Source organism: Coregonus lavaretus (genome assembly GCF_964263955.1).
Source record: "Coregonus lavaretus genome assembly, contig: HAP1_SCAFFOLD_1654, whole genome shotgun sequence".
Taxonomy (NCBI): Eukaryota; Metazoa; Chordata; class Actinopteri; order Salmoniformes; family Salmonidae; genus Coregonus; species Coregonus lavaretus.
In genome coordinates, this window is record NW_028158275.1 from 65,001 (window position 1) to 87,969 (window position 22,969).

Sequence of the window (22,969 nt, forward strand, 5' to 3'; positions counted from 1 at the left end):
TGCAGCATGCCATATACTGTACAGTGCCTTCAGAAAGTATTTATTCCACATTTTGTTGTGTTACAGCCTGAATTCAAAATTGATTAAATATATTTTTTTTCTCTCACCCATCTACACACAATACCCCATAATGATAAAGTGACAATGAAATGTTAGCAAGTCTATTGAAAATGAAATACAGAAATATCTAATTTACATAAGTATTCACACCCCTGAGTCAATACATGTTGCGATCATCAGAGATTTCAGCTGTGAACCTTTCTGGGTAAGTCTCTTAAGAGCTTAGCACACCTGGATTGTACAATATTTGCCCATTATTCTTTTTGAAATTCTTCAAGCTCTGTCAAGTTGGTGGTTGATCATTGCTAGACAACCATTTTCAGGTCTTGCCATAGATTTTGAAGCAGATTTAAGTCAAAACTGTAACTTGGTCGCTCAGGAACATTCACTGTCTCCTTGGTAAGCAACTCCAGTGTAGATTTGGCCTTGTGTTTTAGGTTATTGTCCTGCTGAAAGAGGAATTTATCTCCAGTGTCTGGTGGAAAACAGACTGAAACATGTTTTCCTCTAGGACTTTGCCTGTGCTTAGCTCCATTCCGTTTCTATTTTTATCCTGAAAAACTCCCCAGTCCTTAACGATTACAAGCATACCCATAACATGATGCAGCCACCACTATGCTTGAAAATATGGAGAGTTATACTCAGTAATGTGTTTTATTGGATTTGCCCCAAACATAACACTTTGTATTCAGGACAAAAAGTTAATTGCTTTTCCAAATGTGTTGCATTATTACTTTAGAACCTTATTGCAAACATAATGCATGTTTTGGAATATTTGTATTCTGTACAGGCTACCTTCTTTTCACTCTGTCAATTAGGTTAGTAATGTGGAGTAACTACAATGTTCTTGATCCATTCTCAGTGTTCTCCTTTCACAACCATTAAACTCTGTAACTGTTTTAAATTCACCATTGGCCTCATGGTGAAATCCCTGAGATGTTTCCTTCCTCTCCGGCAACTGAGTTAGGAAGGAGACCTGTATCTTTGTAGTGACTGGGTGTATTGATACACCATCCAAAGTGTAATTATTAACTTCACCATGCTCAAAGGGATATTCAATGTCTGCTTCTTTTATTTTTACCCATCTACCATTAGGTGCCCTTCTTTGCGAGTCATTGGAAAAATATCCCTGGTCTTTGTGGTTGAATCTGTGTTTGAAATTCACTGAGGGACCTTACAGATAATTGTATGTGTGGGGCACAGAGATGAGGTAGTCATTCAAAAATCATGTTAAACACCGTTATTGCACACAGAGGGAGTCCATGCAACTTATTATGTGACTTGTTAAGCTTCTCCCCTATTTGACCTAGATAGTGTGTATGTATTGATATGTAGGCTATGTGTGCCGTTTTAAATGTATGTAGTTCTGTCCTTGAGCTGTTCTTGTCTATTAATGTTCTGTATTATGTTCTGTTTCATGTTTTGTGTGGACCCCAGGAAGACTAGCTGCTGCTTTTGCAACAGCTAATGGGGATCCTAATAAAATACCCAAAATGAATTAAAAAAACAACAAACATAATTCCACTTTGACATTATGGGGTATTGTGTGTAGGACAATTACACATTTCAGTCTGTAACACAACGAAATGTGGAAAAAAAGTCAAGGGATGTGAATACATTCTGAAGGCACAGTAGCTATGTGTTACAATGAAACATTTGGCCATTAAATGCATACAGATCCTATCATTGAATATAATCTATCCTATAATTGAATTCATTATAGGGTCTTTATGATGACATGAATGTTGAAAATAGTTGGTATGTGTAGTGGTATATAAATCATGCTGTGTTTACAGTTACAGTCTGATATATTGGCATCCTTGCACTTTACAATGGCGTGAATATACAATAGAGTGGTCACTTTCTGTTTAAATAAAGGTTACAATAAATATTTAACAATAACACAATACAATTTTCCAAATGTACATTCTTGACCCTAGTATGATATAATCACCAGTATACTACATGCAATGATGCACCTGGAAAAATAGCCATTTGGTATTTTATTAGGATCCCCATTAGCTGTTGCAAAAGCAGCAGCTACTCTTCCTGGGGTCCACACAAAACATGAAACATGACATAATACAGAACATGAATAGACAAGAACAGCTCAAGGACATAACTACATACATAATTCGATTTAGCCCCATATGCAGTATCCCCAGCCCCAAAAACATATATCACTAATCTCCTAATGTTATCACGTGACAATAAAACACGGTAGTAAAATACATCATTGTAAATTTTCGGTTGAAAATGTACGAAACAAACTTCTCCGTCATTTACTTGAAGTTGAAGTGGAGAGGAAACAGACCCCCCAGTGTGTCATCAAACATCCATTATTGCTCAGATTTCTACGGCAGATTCGGAGACTAAGGTGTGTTTAATCTGGTTTGCGTTTTCCGGGAATTGAATTAGATAAGTGGCTTGCGATGTTTACTTTATAGATAGAATAAATGTAACAGAAAAAGGGTCTCTGCAAGGTTAACCCCATTTTCACAACCATGCTTCAGATGTCCATCATCTTTAGCATCTCTATTGGGCTAGCTCCAAATGTTTTGTGGGATTTCCGGGAACAAGGACAAATTGATGTTTTGGTTTTGTTCTTCTTTCTTAACAGGGACAATGTAGACTATGAATAGAACTTGTGCAGTGTGTGTGTGTGTGTGTGCACGCTATGCTTTTCCAAAATGGTTCAGGCAATTCTTTATCATTTAAATTGAAGGAGTTTGAAGGACTAGAATGAATGGTAGCTGGTGCCTGAGATAAAAAAATAAATATATCTGTAAAGTTCAAAAGGTACACTCGAACCATAACATTTTAAAAACCGAGGCTGAGAATATTCTGCATTGAATTCATGCTCGAAAGAATACAAAAGGTGAAAGTACTCTACAAAACAACGAGTCCAGGTTCCAGCTTCTACGCCTTCATCCACGCTTTACAAACCAATTAAATACACACGTACTGAAGAAGACGCACCTGTGCATCACAGGTGCAACCGACGCATGGTAACAAGTTATTTATAATGTAAATGCCTGATGCTGCAATAATGTAGTCATTTTCAGAAATGCTTTTACATTTTACAAGCCTCAGAAAGCAAAGTAGTAGAAAACAATCATATGAAATTAGACCAACAGATGAGAGCAGCCCATAATGTCTTGGTGTTTTTAATGCTCAACAGAATGAGAAGGACAAACAGACCTGAGGTACACTAATGTTATTTTGATGTACGGCATGATGGCATCATTTGCAATTGAAATGGATTTTTACCATCTTCCACTGCATGTATGTTGGGTTTTGAATATTGCATGGCATGCTGTTTCACTACTGCTGGTCAGCTGGTGATGCCTCATATTCTACAGTTATAATACAATAATGGACCACCACAAGCTGCCTCTTATTCTACAGTTATAATACAATAATGGACCACCACAAGCTGCCTCTTATTCTACAGTTATAATACAGTAATGGACCACCACAAGCTGCCTCTTATTCTACAGTTATAATACAATAATGGACCACCACAAGCTGCCTCTTATTCTACAGTTATAATACAGTAATGGACCACCACAAGCTGCCTCTTATTCTACAGTTATAATACAGTAATGGACCACCACAAGCTGCCTCTTATTCTACAGTTATAATACAATAATGGACCACCACAAGCTGCCTCTTATTCTACAGTTATAATACAATAATGGACCACCACAAGCTGCCTCTTATTCTACAGTTATAGTACAATAATGGACCACCACAAGCTGCCTCTTATTCTACAGTTATAATACAATAATGGACCACCACAAGCTGCCTCTTATTCTACAGTTATAATACAGTAATGGACCACCACAAGCTGCCTCTTATTCTACAGTTATAATACAATAATGGACCACCACAAGCTGCCTCTTATTCTACTGTTATAATACAATAATGGACCACCACAAGCTGCCTCTTATTCTACAGTTATAATACAATAATGGACCACCACAAGCTGCCTCTTATTCTACAGTTATAATACAATAATGGACCACCACAAGCTGCCTCTTATTCTACAGTTATAATACAATAATGGACCACCACAAGCTGCCTCTTATTCTACAGTTATAATACAATAATGGACCACCACAAGCTGCCTCTTATTCTACAGTTATAATACAATAATGGACCACCACAAGCTGCCTCTTATTCTACAGTTATAATACAATAATGGACCACCACAAGCTGCCTCTTATTCTACAGTTATAATACAATAATGCACCACCACAAGCTGTGTGTGTGTTTACCTTGGTTGTGTCTCAAAATTCACCCTATTCCCTGTGTAGTGCACTACTTTTAAATAGGAAATAGGGGGCCATTTGGGACACTTGTTGGCATTTACATTTACACACCTCTTCAAGCACATTGTTTTCCTTTTCACATAAAATAATACATTTAGATTTACTCTATTTTTGATACGATCTCTGATGTCTGAGTGGCTTAATCAACACTACTGGAGTCTAATTTGTAACAATCATAGATGTATTTAACGTATTGAATTAAGTCATTTATTTAATTCTGTAAGCACAACACAGTGTTTTGTGAACACATTGCCGCTACAGAGGTTTAGAATTAATTTACCCACAATGATCACTCCAAATGGCACTCTACTCCCTATATAGTGCATGACTTTTGACCAAGTAGTGAACTACATAGGGAATAGGGTGCCATTTGGGATCAGGGAATGTGTTCCAGGCATATTGATCATTAAACTCATACTGGTAATGCGGTGATATTCGTCTTGATTTGTGCAAATAGACAGCCGTCTGTTTCTTTTACAGGGTGATTTTAATCAGGGAGATTCATTTCAATGTATCCCTTTTTATATTTCATTAATTTCTCAGCGTCATGCAATATTGTTATTGTCATTTATAATGTTATAGTTATCTGAGGTGGTTATCTGAGCTATTGGATGAGTCCCAAATGGCACCCTATTCCCTATATAGTGCACTACCTTTGACCAGGGACTACTTTTGGTCAAAAGTAGTGCACTATATAGGGAATAGGGTGCCATTTGGGATGCATACGTTATAGCAAGCTCCTTGTGTTCTCACCCATGTTACCTCTATAGAAATATAGCGCTACAGTGCCACCCTAATCCAGGGAACTGATACATAGACATTGGTTCAAGTAGTGTTTGAAACCTTTCAGATATGTTGAGTGTTTGCTTTAGCCTGCCTGGAGTGCCAGGGGGACGGGGTTTGCACTTTCGGTAGTTTTCTTTTGATTCCATCACAACAGGCAAGCTTAATCAATCACAGCTGTAAGTATTTTGAATGATTTCAAATAGTATTTGAACCCAGGTCTGCTGATACAGTCTCCTACTGCTGTACTCTGGCAGTGTGGTGAATGTGTACAGAACCTTGCACTTCATTATTTGTCAAATGAGATTCGACAAAGTACATACAGCAGAATAGCTTAAAAATGCTTTTCTCGTGTTTAAGCTTGCTGGTCTCGGGTGGTTTGCTGGTTGATGTTGCTTAGAGTCATTTTTCTCTGCCTCATCATTATGGCAGGATATCTGCATAAATTCTGCATATCATTGTTCCTCCTCCCATTTGCATTAAGGACAAACTTTCTGAGTTTCTCTCATAGCCACTTTAGGATTCCTCAGTTTCAATGCACATGTTGATTGATTACCAGTTTCATATTACCATCGTTTTTATTGTAGAGGGGTGCTAAGAGAGTTTAGGTTCAGGAGAGTATTGTAGAGGGGTGCTAAGAGACTTTAGGTTCAGGAGATTATTTGTAGAGGGGTGCTAAGAGAGTTTAGGTTCAGGAGATTATTTGTAGAGGGGTGCTAAGAGAGTTTAGGTTCAGGAGATTATTTGTAGAGGGGTGCTAAGAGAGTTTAGGTTCAGGATATTATTTGTAGAGGGGTGCTAAGAGAGTTTAGGTTCAGGAGAGTATTGTAGAGGGGTGCTAAGAGAGTTTAGGTTCAGGAGATTATTTGTAGAGGGGTGCTAAGAGAGTTTAGGTTCAGGAGATTATTGTAGAGGGGTGCTAAGAGAGTTTAGGTTCAGGAGATTATTGTAGAGGGGTGCTAAGAGAGTTTAGGTTCAGGAGAGTATTGTAGAGGGGTGCTAAGAGGCCTACTTTGATACTCAAATGAGATGCAATAATATATTACTTGTATGAATGAATGAATGACATTTTATTTCCGCGTCAAACCGGCAGTTGGTGACCCATACCTTACGGGATTACTTGACAGATAAACAAACAATACAATGATTCAATGATTTTCAGTTTTTACAGTTTTCGGTACATATAGTTTAAACAACTTAGAGGAAATGTTATGTTATACACAGTAGAGCTTTCTCAGGCCTTCAGTCCTTTATCCCCCCCCCCCCAACCGCACCTGCTGTCTCGACCTCTGAATGCTCGGCTATGAAAAGCCAACTGACGGGCTGACTGTTGCAACCTCTACAACCACTGTTATTATTATTTGACCCTGCTGGTCATCTATAAACGTTCAAACATCTTGAAGAACGATCAAGCCTTAATGGCTATGTACTCTTTTATAATCTCCACCGGCAATGCCAGAAGAGGACTGGCCACCCCTCTGAGCCTGGTTCCTCTCTACCAGTACAGCCAGGAGAGGACTGGCCACCCCTCTGAGCCTGGTTCCTCTCTACCCAGTACAGCCAGAAGAGGACTGGCCACCCCTCTGAGCCTGGTTCCTCTCTACCCAGTACAGCCAGAAGAGGACTGGCCACCCCTCTGAGCCTGGTTCCTCTCTACCCAGTACACCCAGAAGAGGACTGGCCACCCCTCTGAGCCTGGTTCCTCTCTACCCAGTACAGCCAGAAGAGGACTGGCCACCCCTCTGAGCCTGGTTCCTAGTGCTGAATGATTAGTTCTTTAAGAGGCCGGGTCGGTTTCTGTTAGATTATTTAAAAAATATCACAGATTTCGGTTTCAATATAAAAAAATGACATTCATTTGAAATGCACTATGCATTATGTGGGTTGAATGCTGTAACAACACAGAATACAACAATTCATAAAAGTCCCATGATGGTAGTGACTGTCCATTACTGCTTATCACTTATTAACCATCATTTATTCACATTACTTTACTTTAATAAAATATTTGTTTTATGTGATTACCTTAATATTTCATTCCAAGACATCATCTCATCTCTATAGAGCTGCTGCCTATGCTGTCTGACAAAGTCACTATTTTAGTAGTTATTCAAAGTATATAAGGCATATTATTGGTAGCTGTGAGCTGTATTCTCTACAGTATAAAGTAGTCTAATGGTAGCTGTGGGCTGTATTCCCTACAGTATAAAGTAGTCTAATGGTAGCTGTGGGCTGTATTCCCTACAGTATAAAGTAGTCTAATGGTAGCTGTGGGATGTATTCTCTAAAGTAGTCTAATGGTAGCTGTGGGCTGTATTCTCTACAGTTTAAAGTAGTCTAAAGGTAGCTGTGGGCTGTATTCTCTACAGTCTAAAGTAGTCTAATGGTAGCTGTGGGCTGTATTCTCTACAGTCTAAAGTAGTCTAATGGTAGCTGTGGGCTGTATTCTCTACAGTAGTCTAAAGGTAGCTGTGGGCTGTATTCTCTACAGTAGTCTAAAGGTAGCTGTGGGCTGTATTCTCTACAGTAGTCTAATGGTAACTGTGGGCTGTATTCTCTACAGTAGTCTAATGGTAGCTGTGGGCTGTATTCTCTACAGTAGTCTAAAGGTAACTGTGGGCTGTATTCTCTACAGTAGTCTAAAGGTAGCTGTGGGCTGTATTCTCTACAGTAGTCTAAAGGTAACTGTGGGCTGTATTCTCTACAGTAGTCTAATGGTAGCTGTGGGCTGTATTCTCTACAGTAGTCTAAAGGTAGCTGTGGGCTGTATTCTCTACAGTAGTCTAATGGTAACTGTGGGCTGTATTCTCTACAGTTTAAAGTAGTCTAAAGGTAGATGTGGGCTGTATTCTCTACAGTAGTCTAAAGGTAACTGTGGGCTGTATTCTCTACAGTAGTCTAATGGTAGCTGTGGGCTGTATTCTCTACAGTAGTCTAAAGGTAGCTGTGGGCTGTATTCTCTACAGTAGTCTAATGGTAGCTGTGGGCTGTATTCTCGAAAGTCTAAGGTATTCTAATGGTAGCTGTGGGCTGTATTCTCTACAGTCTAAAGTAGTCTAAAGGTAGCTGTGGGCTGTATTCTCTACAGTAGTCTAAAGGTAGCTGTGGGCTGTATTCTCTACAGTAGTCTAAAGGTAGCTGTAGGCTGTATTCTCTACAGTAGTCTAATGGTAACTGTGGGCTGTATTCTCTACAGTAGTCTAAAGGTAGATGTGGGCTGTATTCTCTACAGTAGTCTAATGGTAACTGTGGGCTGTATTCTCTACAGTAGTCTAATGGTAACTGTGGGCTGTATTCTCTACAGTAGTCTAAAGGTAGATGTGGGCTGTATTCTCTACAGTAGTCTAATGGTAACTGTGGGCTGTGGCAGGAACAGGGAGTAGGTAGTCCCATTTGGAGATGACAGCGGGCACTGTAAGGCTGTGTCCCAAATGCCACCCTATTCCCTATGTAGTTCACTACTTTTACCAGGGCCGATAGGGGAAAGCGTAGTAGGGCTCTGGTCAAAAGTAGTACACTATATAGGGAAATAGGGTGCAATTTGTGATGCACACTAAGTGCGACATTCCTTCATGCAACATTAACCTCCAAGTGAATTGCACGCACAATTGGTTATTAAACACTTGTGAAATACTTTGTTGGAGGCAGTAGCTGTTGGTTAGCAACTCGGGGTAACACAGCAGATACTCCAAGAGTAGTTGAACTGATGTGACATCCATTTGTCTTTTGAATATAATGTAAGTTACAATGTTTCAATTCTATTAGGTTATCCATGAAAATGGGTTATAGTAAGTCAATATGGCTGCTTCTTGTATGCCTCAAGTCCTGCTGGCTCTAGTGTTAATATACGACTCCCCATCTCATTTCGGTCTTATGTAAAAAAATTATCATCATCTAAATTGTGTTTTTTTACACAGACTCAGCGCTATCATACACTGCAATTGGAGGAACAATGGGGAAAGTAATGATGCCTTGATAGTTAATACATTTGTAAACCCACTTACGCTGTCAATGTGCCATCATGGAAACGTAGGTTAACAACTACTACACATGTTAAAGAACAGTAAGTGTATAATTTACCCATAGTTTGTAAAATGTTAACAATTATTTCATTATTTAGGTCTCTAACCTATATCCTCAATGAAGTGTTAATAATAGATTCTATGCAATTCAAGCCAAACATTTGCACCGGTGAGGTGACATTGTGAGATGTTGTTGACTTTGATAGCTGCTACTATTGATTATTTAATGGCCAGAAAGCACATCAGGCCACAGTCGGCATGTTCTTCTTAGTGTAGTTGGCTCTTTCGATTTGTGATATGTTTTCCAATTAGGCAGCATCTTTATCTCACAGAGCGCCAATTTGGGAGCAGAGAGAGATTTTCATGCGTCCCCAATGGCACCCTATTCCCTACATAGCACACTACTCCCTACTCATTGCCCATAGGTCTCTGGTCAAAAGTAGTGCACTACATAGGGAATAGGGTGTAATCTGAGATGTGACCATTGGTAGATTAGGTCCATTCAGGCCTTCATTAAGGTCATACTGTGTTCCATTATGAGACATGATATATTAGCCAGCCTTATTTACTGGCGTTATTGAACAGGTATCAGTTACACAGCGGCTGGGGTTTTATTTAGAACGAATGTTATCGACGCGGCCCCATCTATCAATGACATGTAGGCGCTGCATCTGCTTCGGTAGACAAATGTGATATAGATCAGTAGCGAGAGAGGCTGGACGGGTCTTTACGTCGGTGGTTAACTCACTCACTCACTCACTCGCTCGCTCACTCACTCACTCTATTAGCATACTGGGCAGCAGGTAGATTGCCAGTAGGAAGAATCAATGCCTCACATCAATCTACTAGAGAAAGGATGTCTTTAGCTAATAAAACATAAAACAGCCATAAATGTGTTTTAAAATCATTTTGTGAATTCCTAACTTTGTGGTGGCTTGGCTTCCTCAAGGAAAGGAAATTGTCCCACGTTTTAGAGTAGTGCATTCTTCTCTACTTAATGGCTCCTCATAGCTTAACAAGGACATTTTAAGGACATTGTCTCAAAGTAGAGCATTGTGGTGCACAGTGAGTTCCATGTCATGGTCTTCATTGAGTTCATATTGCTAAATGCTGTATTTTTATTTCATTTTATCCTCCAGTATCTTGTATTTTTCTCTTGATGGAAGAAACTGATTTTTTATGTGTGTATCGTGTGTGTGTGTGTGTGTTGCAGGGTTTCAAGGGGAAGACTGCTCTGTGGATATGGACCTCTGCTCACTAGGAATATGCCAAGAACACACAGTGAACTGCACTGAGACTGGGAATGGACAGAACGTCACATGTATTTGTGAAAAGGGTAATTCCCCATGGTCACGTGTTGCCTTTCAAACGCGACTGATTACAAATGTAGGATCTTCATTTGATCACCCTGTTGCAGGATAACTTTCCTGCAGGAGAACTTTCCTGCAATGCAGGACATTTAAAACTTGTAGTGTATTTGAGGTCTAAAAAGGCTTCTGAAGTTTGTAAATTCCACTTTTAAATTTCAGATTTGATTTTCTCTTACTAAAAATGTATCATCCCCTACAAAAATTTCCATTAATTATAGTCCACATAATACCTCACATTTCCTGTTGCTGCAGGATTATTTTCCTTTTGTAGCAAATTGGCTTAAATTTCGATCCTACATCTGTACAGTACATTTAGGGAATACGTTGTTGATGATCAGAAATGACATTTAAACTATTTTTAAGATTCCAAACAATTCATGACGGTTTATAGATATAGACTGAAATATTCTATACATCTTGCTTGATAGTTCAGATAGAATCAGTTTGTAAAAAAATAAATAAGGCAATATTGATGCATATTAGATATTCATCAGGCTGTTTCCTGTCTTAGTCATCATAATGATCGTCTCCCTCTTTTTCTAAACGAGGGAACAATAAGATTAGATTGTCAAGAATAGATTTAGTCTTCAGGGCGGTATCTATTTCCATCTGCTCTACATGACCAAAAGTATGTGGACACCTGCTTGTCGAGCATCATTAATATGGAGTTGGTCCCCCCTTTGCTGCTATAACAGCCTCCACTATTCTGGGAAGACTATCCACTAGATGTTGGAACATTGCTGCAGGGACTTGCTTCCATTCAGCCACGAGCATTAGTGAGGTCAGGCACTGATGTTGGGTGATTAGGCCTGGCTCGCAGTCTGCGTTCCAATTCATCCCAAAGGTGTTCGATGGGGTTGAGGTCAGGGCTCTGTGCAGGCCAGTCAAATTCTTTCACAGCGATCTCGACAAACCATTTCTGTATGGACCTTGCTTTGTGCACTGGGGCATTGTCATGCTGAAACAGGAAAGGGCCTTCCCCAAACTGTTGCCACAAAGTTGGAAGCACAGAATCGTCTAGAATGTAATTGTATGGAGTAACGTTAAGATTTCCCTTCACTGGAACTAAGGGGCCTAGCCCGAACCATGAAAAACAGTCCCAGTCCATTATTCCTCCTCCACCAAACTTTACATTTCGCACTATGGATTGGGGCAGGTAGTGTTCTCCTGGCATCCACCAAACCCAGATTTGTCTGTCAGACTGCCAGATGGTGAAGCATGATTCATTACTCCAGAGAACGCGTTTCCACTGCTCCAGAGTCCAATGGCGGCGAGCTTTACACCACTCCAGCCGACGCTTGGCATTGCGCATGGTGATCGTAGGCTTGTGTGCGGCTGCTCGGCCATGTAAATCAATTTCATGACGTTCCCGATTAACAGTTCTTGTGCTGACACAGGGAGAGAAAGTGGCTGGGACTCAGTAGAACACAACCTGTTATTACCATGGTGACGAGCATAGAAGTATAATCATTAGAAGAGATTAATATTTAATATAAATATTTTATTTCTGTGGTGATGAGCTTCTCAAACAATGACATGATTATGAGTTAGATCCCTGACTGGTTGAAACAGGACAAATATAAGCACCCACCAAATGGTCCTTTGTGGCTTAGAGCATGGCGCTTGCAACGCCAGGGTTGTGGGTTCGTTTCCCACGGGTGACCAGTACGAAAATGTATATACTCACTACTGTAAGTCGCTCTGGATAAGAGCGTTTGCTAGATGACTAAAGTGTCAAATGTTAAAGATCATTATTATTATTTAATCAGTCTTCTGATTGTAGAACTGTCTCTAATGTCTTATACAGTATCATGTGACCTCTTATACAGTATCATGTGACCTCTTATACAGTATCATGTGACCTCTTATACAGTATCATGTGACTTCTTATACAGTATCATGTGACCTCTTATACAGCATCATGTGATCTCTTATACAGTATCATGTGACCTCTTATACAGTATCATGTGACTCTTATACAGTATCATGTGACGTCGTATAGAGTATGTGACGTTCTGCTGCGGTTGTATTATGGAGTTTGTGTCATGGTAATTCAGGTCTCACATGTGAATATGTTTTATGGTCTGTGTTTACAGTATAGTTGAGCTTGGTTACTGTTGCTGTGGGCCCTTGGACAGGTCTTAAAGGTCCTGATATTGTATGAAGCCTTGAGTGTTAGATATGGGGTTAAGGTTCAACATGTTTAACGATAGTGAAGCTTGTATCATAAAAACAACCCTACATAGAATACTGCATGTACAGTGAGGAAATGATGCAAGGTACAGACAATGAACAGTGATGGTGAAGCGATGCAAGCATTCATCAAACTGTAACTTGAAACTAAAATATGTCCAAACGTCCCATCATCCCATCACGCACCTAACCACCACACCTAAAATGTAAAACATTATCTTAGTCTGAGCGATTATCCCGTGGAGGTTCATGCGACCACATCAATAACCAACAACTTCATTACTCCCCTTGCACTTATGCTTGACGTGTGTCAGAGTCAACGATCATGAGTGATTTCTTATGCAAATGAAAGAGCAACCCTACAGTGAGCGCCAGCCTCCTCCGTAACTCCTCTCTAGTCCTCTCCCCCAGCTCTGGCTCCACTCCTCCGTAACTCCTCTCTAGTCCTCTCCCCCAGCTCTGGCTCCACTCCTCCGTAACTCCTCTCTAGTCCTCTCCCCCAGCTCTGGCTCCACTCCTCCGTAACTCCTCTCTAGTCCTCTCCCCCAGCTCTGGCTCCACTCCTCCGTAACTCCTCTCTAGTCCTCTCCCCCAGCTCTGGCTCCACTTCTCAAGGGCAAATTACAAGCCACAGCGGATGGCCTTTCATAAATGTTTTAGACTGGCAGGGGTTGGCATACACATTATCTAGTGCCTTAATGCCGCACCTGCCAAGATAGCTTAACAGGAATATGTGTCACACGCGCACTCACTTACACACACACTCACACACACACACACACACAAACACTCACACACACAATACACTACACAGCGTACGTACCAGTACCTCCTCCTAGAACTGTCTCCCTCACTGCAATGTGTCCTTGCTATGTGTTCTTACACTGTATGATATTTTACAAGCTAAAAGCATTGTTTCAGAAGCAATAAAAGTGGTCTCCCTAGTATCTGTCAGAGAAGCATGGCTAAACCCAAGACACTGTCCCAAATGGCATCCTATTCCCTAAATAATTCACTACAGAGCCCTATGGGCCCTGGTCAAAGGTAGTGCACGAAATAGGGAATAGTGTGCCATTTATTATTTCTTAAAACAGTGGGGACTCTGTAATGATCAATACCCCGGAGGAAGTGACACGTGTTGCTGATGCGACAGACACACTTGACTTCAGGATTTTAATAGTCCCTCCTCTCTGTCCCAAATTTGCACCCTATTCCCTACGGGCCCTTTTCAAAAGGAGGGCACTATATAGGGAATAGGGAGCCATTTGGGACGCAGCTACTGTGGTCTTTGTCAAAACACTCAAAAGTGCCCACTGACACGAGACATGAAGACAACTGAAAGCACATTTTAAAAACAAGAAGTACTGACGTGAAAAAAGACTAAAAGAAAAGAGCTCTGTGGATGGAGATATTTAGTCAGTTGCAAAAATGAATACATTCAACCAAAATGTATCTTCCGCATTTAAATCAACCCCTCTGAATCAGAGAGGTGCAGGGGGCTGCCTTAATCCACGTCCACAGCGCCCGGGGAGCAGTTGTTGTTTGGGGTTAACTGCCTTGCTCATGGGCAGAACGGCAGAGTTTTCCACCTTGCCGGCTCGGGGATTCGAACCAGCGACCTTTCGGTTACTGGCTCAGCGCTCTTAACCGCTAGGCTACCTGTCGCCCCAGGTGTGGGCTATCTATCATAGTGTGGGCTGAAATAGCCTAGGGTGCTTTGTGTTGTTTAACTATCTCTGTTACAACTAAGTCCAGTAATGTAATAATGTGTTTAACTATCTCTGGGACAACTAAGTCCAGTAATGTAATAATGTGTTTAACTATCTCTGTTACAACTAAGTCCAGTAATGTAATAATGTGTTTAACTATCTCTGTTACAACTAAGTCCAATAATGTAATAATGTGTTTAACTATCTCTGTTACAACTAAGTCCAATAGTGTAATAACGTGTTTAACTATCTCTGTTACAACTAAGTCCAATAATGTAATAATGTGTTTAACTATCTCTGTTACAACTAAGTCCAGTAATGTAATAATGTGTTTAACTATCTCTGTTACAACTAAGTCCAGTAATGTAATAATGTGTTTAACTATCTCTGTTACACCTAAGTCCATTAATGTAATAATGTGTTTAACTATCTCTGTTACACCTAAGTCCAATAATGTAATAATGTGTTTAACTATCTCTGTTACAACTAAGTCCAATAATGTAATAATGTGTTTAACTATCTCTGTTACAACTAAGTCCAATAATGTAATAATGTGTTTAACTATCTCTGTTACAACTAAGTCCAATAATGTAATAATGTGTTTAACTATCTCTGTTACAACTAAGTCCAGTAATGTAATAATGTGTTTAACTATCTCTGTTACAACTAAGTCCAATAATGTAATAATGTGTTTAACTATCTCTGTTACAACTAAGTCCAATAATGTAATAATGTGTTTAACTATCTCTGTTACAACTAAGTCCAGTAATGTAATAATGTGTTTAACTATCTCTGTTACAACTAAGTACAGTAATGTAATAATGTGTTTAACTATCTCTGTTACAACTAAGTCCAGTAATGTAATAATGTGTTTAACTATCTCTGTTACAACTAAGTCCAGTAATGTAATAATGTGTTTAACTATCTCTGTTACAACTAAGTCCAGTAATGTAATAATGTGTTTAACTATCTCTGTTACAACTAAGTCCAGTAATGTAATAATGATCTTCCATGGACATGTTTAGGCTCTACAGTACATCAGCACTGTGTTTCTACAACCATTACCCGACCACCACTGCATGGCCAGCACCTGCGTTGATTGTTAAGCTCAGGGAATCACTGTTTAGCATTCGCTCAGAGAAGGAAATGCATTAACTTTATGATTGCAGCAGTGATCATGGTCTGTTTTACAAGACTCTCCAGACCAACTCTTCAGATAGAGCACCGGTAAATAGATTTTCAGTGACCATGTGTTAAACCTGGGTTCGAATAGCATTTGTTTTCTGGATCAATCAAATCGTCAAAGTATTTGAAAGGGAATGAATACTCTTTGAACCCAGGTACTAAAAACAGGGTTAGGGAAATAAATGATACTTATAATCCCCATAGGTGCTTGTTATGGTGCAAGGCTTCGATAGAATGGCCCCCTGCCTGCCCTGTCGGACATTGGGCCAAACACCTCTCTCTCTTTCTACCTCTCTCTCTCTCTCTCTCTCTCTCTCTCTCTCTCTCTCTCTCTCTCTATCTACCCCTCTCTCTTTCTACCCCCTCTCTCTCTGTCTGTCTGTCTGTCTGTCTGTCTGTCTGTCTGTCTGTCTGTCTGTCTGTCTGTCTGTCTGTCTGTCTGTCTGTCTGTCTGTCTGTCTGTCTGTCTGTCTGTCTGTCTCTGTCTGTCTGTCTCTCTCTCTCTCTGTCTCTCTCTCTCTCTGTCTCTCTCTCTCTCTCTCTCTCTCTCTCTGTCTCTCTCTCTGTCTCTCTCTGTCTCTCTCTCTGTCTCTCTCTCTCTTTCTACCCCCCTCTCTGTCTCTGTCTCTCTCTCTCTGTCTCTGTCTCTCTCTCTCTCTCTCTCTCTCTCTCTCTCTCTCTCTCTCTCTCTCTCTCTCTCTCTCTCTCTCTCTCTGTCTCTCTCTCTGTCTCTCTCTCTTTCTACCCCCTTCTCTCTCTGTCTCTCTCTCTCTCTCTCTCTCTCTCTGTCTCTCTCTCATCCTCCACTTTCACCTCAGTCAATGCGTTAGTTTGTCATACACGCCTTATTGATGATATTGAATAAGGCAGGGAGGTGTTTGTGTGATCACAAGCTTGTGTGTGTCTATCCCTATCTGTGCCTGTCTGTGGGTTTCCTGTGTCTCTTTGAGTGGAGGAGGTGAGGTTTGTGTTAGATCAGTTCACAGGATCTGGCCTGTTTAATGTTATATATCCGATATCAGGTTCTGGCCTATTTAATGTTATATATCAGATCACAGGATCTGGCCTGTTTAATGTTATATATCAGGATCTGTCCTGTTTAATGTTATATATCAGATCACAGGATCTGGCCTGTTTAATGTTATATATCAGGATCTGTCCTGTTTAATGTTATATATCAGATCACAGGATCTGGCCTGTTTAATGTTATATATCAGATCATATCACAGGATCTGGCCTGTTTAATGTTATATATCAGATCACAGGATCTGGCCTGTTTAATGTTATATATCAGAGAGACAATGAATGCCTCATATTAACAATGATTAAATGATCCAGTGGGCTGAGGCACACACACACATACATACACACACACTCACACAAACACACACACACACACACTGGATCAAAAACAGCTTTGTAAAGCAGCTTCAGCGTGGGGAAACAAAGTCATACAAACCATAATTGGTTGACGGATAAAACCAACCAAAGGGATTCCAATAATGATCCTGTGTGTGTGTGTGTGTGTGTGTACACATGCGTGTTTCTCTCATGCAGGCTTTGGTGGGCCGTTCTGTGAGGTGAATCTGAACGACTGCAAGTCGATGCCGTGCCAGAACGGAGCTGTGTGTGTGGACGGTGTTGACCTGTATCACTGCTTCTGTCCAGCTGGTAAGTCCCTGTCTGTGTTCCACATGACACCCTATTCCCTATACAGGAAGAAGGTAAGCTATTGCAATTGATGGTTTGTCATCTCCAAGGCGGTACATTAATGTAGCACTAAATGAATGATAGGCTATATCACGGCCTGTGTATTATAACTGAATCAACAGATATGCATACAACTACTGCTGAGGGGGAAATCAAATAATAATAAAAAATCACCTTTTTATCTAAGAGCTCACCTGATTATTACTGGATGTTTTCAGGCCATTAACTCTTGAGTTATATCAGCACATATCTAACTTTCAACAAGATGAAAGGTTAATGCCATGAAGTGAAGGACAGCGAGCTGTAGAACTCTACTAGCTAAACAAGTTGAAAGGTTAATGCCATGAAGTGAAGAACAGCGAGCTGTAGAACTCTACTAGCTAAACAAGATGAAAGGTTAATGCCATGAAGTGAAGAACAGCGAGCTGTAGAACTCTACTAGCTAAACAAGATGAAAGGTTAATGCCATGAAGTGAAGGACAGCGAGCTGTAGAACTCTACTAGCTAAACAAGATGAAAGGTTAATGCCATGAAGTGAAGGACAGCGAGCTGTAGAACTCTACTAGCTAAACAAGATGAAAGGTTAATGCCATGAAGTGAAGGACAGCGAGCTGTAGAACTCTACTAGCTAAACAAGATGAAAGGTTAATGCCATGAAGTGAAGGACAGCGAGCTGTAGAACTCTACTAGCTAAACAAGATGAAAGGTTAATGCCATGAAGTGAAGGACAGCGAGCTGTAGAACTCTACTAGCTAAACAAGATGAAAGGTTAATGCCATGAAGTGAAGGACAGCGAGCTGTAGAACTCTACTAGCTAAACAAGATGAAAGGTTAATGCCATGAAGTGAAGGACAGCGAGCTGTAGAACTCTACTAGCTAAACAAGATGAAAGGTTAATGCCATGAAGTGAAGGACAGCGAGCTGTAGAACTCTACTAGCTAAACAAGATGAAAGGTTAATGCCATGAAGTGAAGGACAGCGAGCTGTAGAACTCTACTAGCTAAACAAGATGAAAGGTTAATGCCATGAAGTGAAGGACAGCGAGCTGTAGAACTCTACTAGCTCTACTCCAATTCTCTGACATTTTCTGCTCCCATAAACGTATTCCGCTGCATGGTCACGCTACAAAATGACTATCATTAGCACTGTCACAGACCGTGGCTGCAGAGGTACCCATGACTAATGCCAGGCTATCAGCACCATCGGTGCAGGGCAAATTCTCATCATTCCTCACTACTGACCAGAACTGTGTTCCAAATGGCACCCTGGCACCCTATTCCGTATTTAGTGCACTACCTTTGACCAGGGCTAACCCTATGGGCTCTAGTGAAAAGTAGTTCATTATATAAGGAATAGGGTGCCATTTAGGACGTACCTATCCATGGAACCAATTTCCAGCTCTCTCCATGTCATAAAACTTGACAATTATCCTTTGTCCATTAATAATGCATAACAGTCCTCGGCCGCAATCAAGGTTTAATCAGAGGTATGTCTCACAGGTAGGACATCGACGACACAGCCAATAAATTATTGGCAAAATTGCCTGATATTTATGCCCCTTCGCCCCTCTCCACTCATAACTTAATGACATAAATGGCGCCGACCAATTTATGACAGGAATTAGGTGTTTAAGTGTGAAGATGGTTTGATGAGATCATATAGGTAAAATACTGTACAGTAAATGTTTAGAAACATGAGGGTAGTCCCTAAATGGACTTTAATCCAGGATATCTCTTTATGAAACATTTTTTCTAGTTTTCTTTAAAAAGCAGGAGAAATACACTCAAAACTGCAATAACAGAAAGCAAAAACAAACGAATGACTTGTTCATCACATGTAGTGTCCAGTACGTATGCCTGGTCATGTGCTGCCAAGTCTAACTGGCTGAATAAAAACATGGCCGCCTCTTTTACTTGTCATCCCCATGTGATGCTGAACACTTTGAGTTGGTTTGTAAGTCTGATCCATTCTGTATGTGATAGTGAGATGTCTTCTCCTCCTGGTATAGGTTTTCAGGGGCTGAACTGTGAAATCAACTATGATGAATGTGTCTATGGATTCTGCGCCAACAATTCCACATGTGTTGACCTGGTTGCCGACTATGAATGCATCTGCCCAGTGGGGTTTGTTGGTAAGAGATTAATGTTATCATTCTTATTAAGTCATAAATAATCTATGTCTGGGAAACCGTCCCTCACTGTATATGGTCTGTAATAACTACAAAGGTCTTGAGTATTCTGGTCATGTCTGTGGATACAAATAATTCACAATATATCAACCCGTCAGCCTAATGCAGCCTAATGGTGGTAACATTTGAGGAGTATAAGCCTAAAGATGGTCAGAGTTGTCACTGTAAGCTGTTTGCTAATTGACTGACTCCAGAGCATCTTAACTGGAATACTGGAAGTGCATAGAAGTGTATTAGAGATCAGTCCTGGGTTCAAATACTATTTGAAATCATTTCACACACTTTGTCTATTCTTGATTGAGTGTGCCTGGCTTAATGGACCAATAGAATAGTCCAAAACTGTAAATCTCGCCCATCTGAGTGTTTTCTCTAGCCTGCCTGGAGTGCCAAGTATTTGAAATATTTCAAATACTTTTTGAACCCAGGTCTGTTAGAGCCATCTTTATTCCTGCTCCTGGGGGGAAGACTAGAGAGTAAAGGGCCTCAAACTAAGATGATAATACTCTTACAATCCTGTGTGGAGTACGGATGATCTCTGGCAGACATATTATGCCAGGCTCCAACACTTACAGTACATCTAGTTCATGTTTATTCTGCATTCCATCCTTACATTCAAGTTGTATTAGTCGTATGTACAGGATACACATGGTATACACCGTCCAATGAAATGCTTACTTGCAGATTCCTTCTGGACAATGCAACAACAATAAGCAGTAATAAAAGATAAGAATAGGAACATAAAGTAAATGTCTCAGTAGAATAGAATAAACATGTTAGCATCAGTAGAATACAGGAAGGAACCATTTATAGTCCAATATTTACATGTGTTTTAGGGAAGGAGGGATTGGGGGACAAGTGTTTAAATTGTGCAGTATTTAGCAATCATAGTAATAGTCTGGTAGCAGCAGTTGTGGTGTGTGTGTGTATGTGTGTGTGTGTGTGTGTGTGTGTGTGGATATGTGTCTGTGTGTGTCTGTGTGGATATGTGTCTGTGTGGATGTGTGTCTGTGTGGGTCTGTGAGTGAGTGAGTGCATGTGTGCTAAGGTGCTGAGAGTCAGTGCAGGTGGTCAGTCCAGTTCAAGTGTTCAGCAGTCTGATGGCTTGCAGATAGTAACAGTCTCTGAGCCTGTTGATATCAGACCTCCTGCTCCGATACCGTCTGCCCGACGGTAAGGGAGAGAACAGCTCGTGGCTGGGCTGTGTGAGGTCCTTGATGATGATGCAGGACTTCTTCAGGCACCTTTTCAGGGTTTTTCCTGGATCAAAAAGTGGCTTAGGTGGTGGGCGTGGCAGGGGGCCTCACCTAGTTGGTGTTAGGTGAGGTCCTGACCTAGTTGGTGTTAGGTGAGGTCCTGACCTAGTTGGTGTTAGGTGAGGTCCTGACCTAGTTGGTGTTAGGTGAGGTCCTGACCTAGTTGGTGTTAGGTGACGTCCTGACCTAGTTGGTGTTAGGTGAGGTCCTGACCTAGTTGGTGTTAGGTGAGGTCCTGACCTAGTTGGTGTTAGGTGAGGTCCTGACCTAGTTGGTGTTAGGTGAGGTCCTGACCTAGTTGGTGTTAGGTGAGGTCCTGACCTAGTTGGTTACCTCACCTAACACCAACTACAGTGGGGAAAAAAAGTATTTAGTCAGACACCAATTGTGCATTTTCTCCCACTTAAAAAGATGAGAGAGGCCTGTAATTTTCATCATAGGTACATGTCAACTATAACAGACAAATTGAGGAAAAGAAATCCAGAAAATCACATTGTAGGATTTTTTATGAATTTATTTGCAAATTATGGTGGAAAATAAGTATTTGGTCACCTACAAACAAGCAAGATTTCTGGCTCTCACAGACCTGTAACTTCTTCTTTAAGAGGCTCCTCTGTCCTCCACTCGTTACCTGTATTAATGGCACCTGTTTGAACTTGTTATCAGTATAAAAGACACCTGTCCACAACCTCAAACAGTCACACTCCAAACTCCACTATGGCCAAGACCAAAGAGCTGTCAAAGGACACCAGAAACAAAATTGTAGACCTGCACCAGGCTGGGAAGACTGAATCTGCAATAGGTAAGCAGCTTGGTTTGAAGAAATCAACTGTGGGAGCAATTATTAGGAAATGGAAGACATACAAGACCACTGATAATCTCCCTCGATCTGGGGCTCCACGCAAGATCTCACCCCGTGGGGTCAAAATGATCACAAGAACGGTGAGCAAAAATCCCAGAACCACACGGGGGGACCTAGTGAATGACCTGCAGAGAGCTGGGACCAAAGTAACAAAGCCTACCATCAGTAACACACTACGCCGCCAGGGACTCAAATCCTGCAGTGCCAGACGTGTCCCCCTGCTTAAGCCAGTACATGTCAAGGCCCGTCTGAAGTTTGCTAGAGTGCATTTGGATGATCCAGAAGAGGATTGGGAGAATGTCATATGGTCAGATGAAACCAAAATAGAACTTTTTGGTAAAAACTCAACTCGTCGTGTTTGGAGGACAAAGAATGCTGAGTTGCATCCAAAGAACACCATACCTACTGTTAAGCATGGGGGTGGAAACATCATGCTTTGGGGCTGTTTTTCTGCAAAGGGACCAGGACGACTGATCCGTGTAAAGGAAAGAATGAATGGGGCCATGTATCGTGAGATTTTGAGTGAAAACCTCCTTCCATCAGCAAGGGCATTGAAGATGAAACGTGGCTGGGTCTTTCAGCATGACAATGATCCCAAACACACCGCCCGGGCAACGAAGGAGTGGCTTCGTAAGAAGCATTTCAAGGTCCTGGAGTGGCCTAGCCAGTCTCCAGATCTCAACCCCATAGAAAATCTTTGGAGGGAGTTGAATGTCCGTGTTGCCCAGCGACAGCCCCAAAACATCACTGCTCTAGAGGAGATCTGCATGGAGGAATGGGCCAAAATACCAGCAACAGTGTGTGAAAACCTTGTGAAGACTTACAGAAAACGTTTGACCTGTGTCATTGCCAACAAAGGGTATATAACAAAGTATTGAGAAACTTTTGTTATTGACCAAATACTTTTTTTCCACCATAATTTGCAAATAAATTCATAAAAAATCCTACAATGTGATTTTCTGGATTTTTTTTCTCATTTTGTCTGTCATAGTTGACGTGTACCTATGATGAAAATTACAGGCCTCTCTCATCTTTTTAAGTGGGAGAACTTGCACAATTGGTGGCTGACTAAATACTTTTTTCCCCACTGTAGGTCAGGACGTCACCTAACACCAACTAGGTCAGGACCTCACCTAACACCAACTAGGTCAGGACCTCACCTAACACCAACTAGGTCAGGACGTCACCTAACACCAACTAGGTCAGGACCTCACCTAACACCAACTAGGTCAGGACCTCACCTAACACCAACTAGGTCAGGACCTCACCTAACACCAACTAGGTCAGGACCTCACCTAAC

At 41.0% G+C, this 22,969-nt stretch overlaps 1 protein-coding gene across 1 annotated transcript in view; it reads left to right on the forward strand.

The window, feature by feature from the left end:
• The window catches only part of LOC311124209 (uncharacterized protein), a gene marked incomplete at both ends in the record, with an annotated part of 68,349 nt that overhangs the window by 31,470 nt on the left and 13,910 nt on the right, over positions 1-22,969 (forward strand). Inside the window, 2 exons of the mRNA XM_084198398.1 lie at positions 17,214-17,327; positions 19,375-19,497. Of these exons, the coding sequence (XP_084054524.1) occupies positions 17,214-17,327; positions 19,375-19,497 (237 nt within the window). The remainder of the gene's footprint in view (positions 1-17,213; positions 17,328-19,374; positions 19,498-22,969) is intronic.